The following is an 8,107-nucleotide window of genomic DNA, read 5'->3' as shown; positions in this document are numbered from 1 at the left end:
AAAAACTCAATTAGTTTCTTTTTACTATAATAGAAATAATCTTCACATATCGTTCTATTCGTATTTTTCTGTTTACAATCTAATTTGTGCATAAAGCAACAATAATTTACTGACCTAAACCAAGTGATATTGTTGTTGAATATCTGTCCAAGCATGTGGTTGATATCATCCCCTGCTTAGATAGCCTATAAAAAAAATGTATTTCATATGAACCAAATAAAACATTTAAGTTTAATAAACATGCAAGATAAAAAAATGTTACATTGTCAACTAATTAAACATTATTGTTGAAATGATTTTGAAGATAATTACCATGACAAACTATAATTAAATAACATTGTAAAATTATTTTATATTATTAATGCATAACTTCCTTTTTTTAACTTAAAAAAAAAACATTTTTTTATAACATATCTATATTGAGCTCCTCTATTGCCGATTAGTTGTGGCTTATTTACCTTGGATAAAAGCCAACTTCAGCACACAATGTAGCACTATTACTTACTCAAACAAAATATCTTTCCCTTTGTGCTAGATAGAAGCAAATGAACTCAAACCCCTCTCGAAAAACTATTTGCTCAATGTAATTTTCGTTGTGATTTTATTTTCTCTTCCTAACTGACCTTAAAATAGAGAGCCAGATGATTTAGGTGTTAGGAGATGTACCACCCTACCAGGAAATAAAGAGAGTGCTAAAAGAAAATGAGAACTAAAAAAACATGAAATTGACAGTATGAAATGTTTACTGTTTATGGTGATCTCGTATAATAGTACTAGTATAACAAGGTTAACACCTTAACCAGTCAAGTCAAGGAACTAATTAATGACCCAACCTAACAAGATAATTAATAGTTAATAACCAATAAAGAAAAACATGTGTTCCACATTAAATTTCTCTATTTTCTGAAGCTGGGAAATAACATCGACCATCTATTTCTTGTCAGCTAACCATGTCAATAATTATTTTGATGCTGCACTATATCATGTTAATTGATCGATTTGATTTGATTTCTTAATATATTTATCTCTTTTGTTGTGCTGTACTATTTTTTTTCTCTCAATCTCTAAATTAATTTTTTAATAATTTTAAAATAAATGATCAGTAATTATAAATTGTTTATTATAGATCTAAAAAAAATTAAATACATAAAAAAATATTTCTTATTAAATATACAAAAACCCTCGGCCTAAAAGAAAACAGACGACACCTAATCTGATTGATATGCATGCGGGGCTAAAAAGAATAATAAGACAAACCGACATAGCTATTAATATCTTTTGGATGCCCAAATTTTGCAAGAGAATATGATATTTTCCATATATTACTCATAAATACCGTGTAATTTTTTAAAACATATTTTTAATCACTGAAAAATGAAAATATTATAATTGTTAATTTTAATTTCTATAAAAAAATTAATTTCTGTATGTTATAAGGAAATGTGCGATTTTAGTTAAAAGTAGGTGTTTTTTCTCATTTATAAGGAAAAAAATTTAAAGACTTAAAGAATATGATAATTTAAAAAACTAAAAATGTATTTAATCTCTTTTTACTTGTGTCACGGTAATTTATCCAAAGGGAACCCAGATCCTTCAACCATATTAAGATCTTGGAATTTTAATTAAAGGATTTGGTAAGGTTTTAGGTAAGAAAGTTTCTTCAGCGTATATTGTCAAGATCGCATCGCGTACGTACGTGGATCTAATAAATATCAAATGACATTATTTAGTTTACCAAATTCAACCTTTAATGACATCGTACAAAGGGAATGGCAAATTAAATAGGACCGTGCTACACGTTGCCAATGGTATATAACTGTTGATGACAATTATTTAATTCATTATTGTCGATAAACAAGTCAGAGCTTTTCTTTCTTTATTTTTTATTAATTAGGAATTTAAGTAGAGCGACATTCTTAATTACCCAATTTGTTATTGTTTAGAAAAGGTGAAATTAATACAATGCACATTGAGAACGATATTATAAATAAGTACATCTTAATAGTATTAATTGAAGATTCTGATTCTTATAAATTAAGAAAAATACAACGCATTGATGCTCAATTGAGAATTTCTTTAGTACAAGTAGTTGTATAAACATTGACAAAAGATCATTAGGTTCAATTCTACACAATTTTATTTATATAAGGAAGGAAGGACAAACAACAATTTTTTGCTTTACAATCTCAATTATGTTAGTTTATTCCCTCTAAACGTATCAATAAAACAATCACAACTTTAAAAAAAAAAAAAAAGGACAGTAGCTAGAACAAAAAGAAAAAAAATACTTGATTAGAAAGATTAAAGAAAATTGACACTCCTTTCATTTTTATTTATATTAAAAAAAAATTCTTAATATGACCTATGCTATTATTTTTTTCTCTCGTGTATATAATAAGCATATAAAATATTTCAGAATTAAATAAAGAAAAAATATAATTAAAAAGCGTTTAATATTGTTATGAATGGATTGATAAATAAATAAATCTTCTAAATATCAACAATAACATGTCTCTTCATTAATTAAATCCACTTTTTATATGATCACAGAGCGTATAAATGAACTGATGGAATAGTATAAGACTATAAATAGTAGATTAGGTTAAAAGCAGGCGATTTGATTGGTTGGTGCTGTCAGCTGAGATGTTGGAATGATATGTATATAGCGATAATGAAGTCCAAGAATGAAGTTGTACTTGGTGTGGGAAGTGCAGAAGTTGTACTAGCAAGCTAGTTATACCACAAGGTAGCAGGTTAGTGTTGGAGTGGACAAATTGAACTTGGTTAATGGCGACCAAGAAACACTGGCTTTGATTACGTGGTGGGTAACCTTGCCAGCTATAGTGGGAGATGTTGGTTAATTTGGACCCATCATGCATGCACGCGTCAGTAACGCCATTTATTTCATGCCCAGCGCATGCACGTTGACCACATAAATTGATTTTACACAAGAGAATTGATAGAGTTTACACTCACCCAACAAATAAAATTAAAATCAATGCAGACAAGTGAGAGGGAAAAGAGTGATAGAGTCATAGAGATATAGAGATGTCTAGCTGATGAAATTGGAAGCTAGGAAAACATGCGAGAATCGTGCAGACAAGTGGAGCAAGCCAAGAAGGAAGAGAAAATAAAAAATCATGATGTCAATGGCATCCAAAATATTGAGATTCTATCACGTGACACTTCTGCTAGCTAGTTGTACTTTCTTAAAAAAAATGAAGGCCACGTGAGCCTTATTATGACGAGGTAATTTGATCTTTTGGATTTTTTTTTTGAATATGTAATTTTATTAAATATTTAGAGGAAAATTTTTTGACTATCATAATAATAATAATAATAATAATATTTGATTCAAACATAATTTTCTATGATAAATATTTTTCGCTGTTGTCGTAAAAAAAATGTTTTTATTAGAAATTATTATTACATTAGTTTTATACAATACAAAAAGGACAGAGATAAAAAAAAATGTAGAAAAATATGTCTTAAGACTTAAGAGTACAGGCGGTATAATGAAAAAATAAAAAATAATATTGTAAAAACATTATATAAATAATACAGTATAATTCTTTAAAAAAACAATCAAATATATTTTCAATACTGTGACTGGTTAATTATCATACACAAAAAGATCATTCTAAGTTAATAATTTATATTATTTTTAAATAAAGATGACATGTATCTAGTAAATATGATGATCAAGTCAAATAAAACTATTTTATATAATATGTTGTTCAAGTCGAATAAAATTATTTTATATGGAAACAAAAAAATTTCTCTACGTATTTAATGTAATTATAATCAAGATTTGAATTTAAGGCTACTGAATAAGTCGAAACAGTCGCAAACCGTAGTAATTAGCATTTAAGTTCCTCCAATTTTATAATTCATGTATGAATATGTCCTTATTAAAAGCCGTAGTTTTAGGACCATAGCAGTGATAAAGATAGACTAAGATCGTACCATTAATTAGAATATCTAATGAAATCCCTTGTGTAAGTTAACCTTGTAGTACTAATCCAATTTTTTTAATTTTTATGTAGTGTACTAATCCAATTTTAATGACCATTTGGTGGAGTAATTTTATAAAACGGCATGTGAATTCAGCAAATTAAAAGGTCTTTTACATCAACGAATTCTCTCAATTATTGTAAAGTAATATGCATTGATAATAATATAATGAAAACCAACCGCAATTAGCAAATAGAAAAAGACTACTTCTGTAACCAGATCCATTTCTTTGTCAAGTAAACGTGTAAACTAAGCACAAATTAAAAGAAGTTTCTCTGACGACTCTTGTGTTAGCGACCATCGTTTTATCATTAATAACACACCCCTCTCCCATGTTTTGTCCTATTTCTTTTTAGTTTTCGAGGCGCTATAATGATCATATATATGTCAAGACAAATGCGAATTATGGAACCACGTTAATATTTTCCGGGACCATTAAAAAATATATTAATAGTTTGGTTTTTGTCATCATTTGTCCGTTAATTAGTAACAAAATAAGACTTCCATCTCACGAGCCAATTAGGACTGTGAAAATAGAGCTGAATTTCTTTGAATACTACTGTTATATTATATCAGTCGTTGAACATTCACAGAACTTACTAAGGTGGAAATTGCACGTTTTATTATTTATATACTTACCGTTAGACACTCCAACTCTAAGTGGTTGTATCGAAATGATATATATTTCTTTTCTTTTCAACCTCCTCCACGGGAAGAATCTTAGCTCCAAATTATTGACCATTTTTAAGTGTCACATCTATCAATCTCTTGCAAGAGGTTAGCTCGAATTAAATTTAAGCATCTAGGGCATTGCAAATTTGCAATCCTATAGTAACGCTTTTGCAATGGTAGAGATGTTTTTCCTCTCTTATTAGAAAGGATGATTAAGACACTACTAGTGCATTAGACAACCCAAATCCTAGTGTGGCCTATGGTAGATACGCTCCTTCCTCTTTTAATTTCCAACAAAAGGATACAAGGTTATGATTCTAATTACTTCATTTTCACCCCAAGTCCTAAATTATTACACGAAAATTGAAAAAAAAAATAGGAGGAAAACCGAGGGAAAGGAATGAAAAATAACAACAAGGAAATTAAAAAAGTAAGTTATGGTGTGTAATAGACTTTGTCAAAGGCTATATGGTAAAAAGGTGGAAGAAAGCCAATGGGTTTGTGAATTTCTTGAAATAGTGAGGAACGGGGTTTGGACAAAACAAGAGACAATTTGATCACAACGGCAACGGGCACAAGAAAGAGGAGATGTGGACTTATGAGACTTAGCCAGAAATCATATAATGAACGTTGCAGCTACAATATTGGTGTGGGGCCACTTGTACCCGTTGCGTTTCGTTCCTCCAATCCATCCTCCACACATACATCAACTAGTACTTGTCCAAATAAATATTTCAGAGACAAAAATGTTATTTTGTAAACTACTTCCATTACACGGTTTTAAATAATAGAGAAATGAGAGAAATGGACTTTTCAATAGTCTTTCGTCTCATTCTTTGGTTAAATGAGTTGGTATAAATATAATAAATGAAGTGAAAAAATCACTGCAACTATTTTATTTTAAAAACGATCATTAGTATACTTCTTCTTTGTTTATGACTATGCTTGAGCCCAATTCTTCTAATGGGAAATTGGGCATCAGTCATGAAATCTTAGATCTCATCTAATAGAGTTTAGTTTTACTCAATAATCTATCTTAGACACTACAACTTGGTTATCTTAGACAAAACTATCTAATAGAGTTTGGTTTTACTCAATAATCTATCTTAGACACATCAACTTGGTTATCTTAGTCAAAAAATCTTGGATCTCTGCTAGTAGAGTTTAGTTCCAGTTAGCCATCTATTACGTATTAGTTTGGTCAATCTCGAACAAATTGTTATTTTTTGAATTATTTTCTCTCAATTTTTTTACTATTTTAGTCTTTTAGAGTATTTAAAAAGTACTAATTATTTTTTTCTCGTAATACCTGTAAGAAATAAATACACTAATATATATATATATATATATATATATATATATATATATATATATATATATATATATTGTAATTTTTTTAAAAAGGAAATATACAAGGTAGTTATTAACGGCAAATAAGCTTATTTTATTATGAATAAACCTTAGTCTAAATAATTATTTTCTTAATATGTATGCATTATGTTAAACAACAAATAAAAAAATCAACCAAAAAATTAAGACAAATAAAATAAGACAAAAAAGTCACTATTTTCGCTCTAAATACATCTAAAACGTTAGAAGTGTACTTTTATATTAGTCTCGCCAATAAAAGGTAGACCTAAGCTACTTAATAAGTGAACATCAAATTTCATTCAATATATTAAAAACAAATTGAGAATAAAAAATGCACTGCCATTGTTCCTGCTGGATGCAGAATTTTCCTCCTTTAAAGTAAAAAAGATCACAATTATCATCAAATGAAAACAAATAAAAATTACGAAATAATTGAATTTCAAAATTAACATAATAAAGTGTACTCTTTCACGCTATCAATTTTCATGTTCCAAGTTCAAAGTGAGCTAGTCAAATCATGCTGGATGATATTTTTTCATGGATGGTTAAAAAAGTTGAAAAAAGAGAGTGAAGTGTGTGAAATATATAAATTGGTAGGTCAAGGGTCGCTGTACGAGAGCCTATTATTATTTCACTACAAAAAGACTACGCCATATGATTGTGTTCCTCATTCCTCCTCCTCCTCTATTATATGTATGTGCCTGGGGCTCCAAGAAACCAAAAACATTCCCACCATTCTTAACTTCACTCACTTACAAATCACAATGACACAACAAGCAACAACCTCTTCCGAAACAACAACTTCCTCTTCTTCTTCTTCTTCCTCCTCCTCCTCCACATTTTCACCCTCGCAGCATTCGGGCCCAAAGGCCCAGGCCCAGAAACAGAGCAAGAGGCCCAGGGACTGCAGCAAGCACCCGGTGTACCACGGCGTGCGGAAGCGCAACTGGGGCAAATGGGTGTCCGAAATCCGCGAGCCACGCAAGAAGTCCCGAATCTGGCTCGGAACATTCGCCACTCCTGAAATGGCGGCGCGAGCCCACGACGTGGCGGCTCTCACCATCAAGGGCGAGTCAGCAATCCTCAATTTCCCCGAAATTGCGGACCTGCTCCCCAGGCCCGTCACGTGCGCTCCACGTGACATCCAGGCTGCGGCCACGGCCGCGGCCTCCATGGTTAAATTCGACCCCGTGACGCAATCCTCGGACTCGGAGACTCCGGAGTCTTCGGAGCTGAGCGAGATTGTTGAACTTCCCAACATTGAAGACAGCAGCTTTGACTCCGTTGACTCCAGACCGGAGTTCGTGTTGGTCGATGTTGTTGACGGTTGGGTGTTTCCGCCAATGGGAATGGGGTCAGAGGGAATCGAGATCTGTGCCGCTTTTTCTGATGAGTTGTTTCCGCAACAGAGTTTTGTTGATGAGATAGAGATACTACCCATTTGGGATTGAATGGTGAGTGGGTGCGTCTTTGGTTTTTTTACTAAATTAGACTTGGCTTAATTTGGGATCACCATCATATGCTCTCAAGTCTCAAATTGAATTCGCTCTTCACTTCCAAACATGTGGGATTGGCAAATAGCATTAATGGGTGTTTGGCTATATTTGCTGTCAGTGGTCCAAGGGTACTTAAATTTACTCTACTATGTCAGTGTGCACTATATTTTTCACACTTACTTCTAGTTAGTTAGTATTTAGCAAGTTTTATTGTCTTCAACTTCAATCCCTTTCTTCCTTCTAAAGAGTAGCTAGCTTCCTCTGTTTTATACAAGTAGAAACAGAATATGTGAATGCCAAATAAATTTTTACCACATTACCTCTATATATAACCATAGTGTTCTTTAAGAATGTTTCCACATTTTCATACTACATCTTTGCTGTAAAAATTCTCCTACAACTGCAACCTCTCTTACTTCCTATGTATGATACTGTTTACATTTTTGGATAAAATTTGACAGTGTTTACTCTACGATTGATGATCTCAAGATACAGTTGTAAATCACTAAATTGGAATAACTGATTGCTTCTAGTTGTCTATGTATCAAACGAGC

At 31.5% G+C, this 8,107-nt stretch overlaps 1 protein-coding gene across 1 annotated transcript; it reads left to right on the top strand.

Moving 5' to 3' along the window:
• The first annotated feature begins 6,674 nt into the window (after positions 1-6,674).
• Positions 6,675-7,865, top strand: LOC100801780 (ethylene-responsive transcription factor ERF036). The gene has a single exon (XM_003531607.5). It carries the CDS (start codon positions 6,753-6,755, stop codon positions 7,506-7,508), a length of 756 nt encoding a protein of 251 aa, XP_003531655.3. The 5' UTR covers positions 6,675-6,752; the 3' UTR covers positions 7,509-7,865.
• The last annotated feature ends 242 nt before the right edge of the window (positions 7,866-8,107 follow it).

This window comes from Glycine max, chromosome 8, assembly GCF_000004515.6.
Source record: "Glycine max cultivar Williams 82 chromosome 8, Glycine_max_v4.0, whole genome shotgun sequence".
NCBI lineage: Eukaryota > Viridiplantae > Streptophyta > Magnoliopsida > Fabales > Fabaceae > Glycine > Glycine max.
The sequence above is the reverse complement of the archived record's forward strand: the minus strand, read 5'-3'. Positions and strand labels throughout refer to the sequence as shown.

Coding starts and splice junctions, on each gene's coding strand:
- LOC100801780 (XM_003531607.5), top strand. CDS start 6,753: ATGTGCCTGGGGCTCCAAGAAACCAAAAACATTCCCACCATTCTTAAC.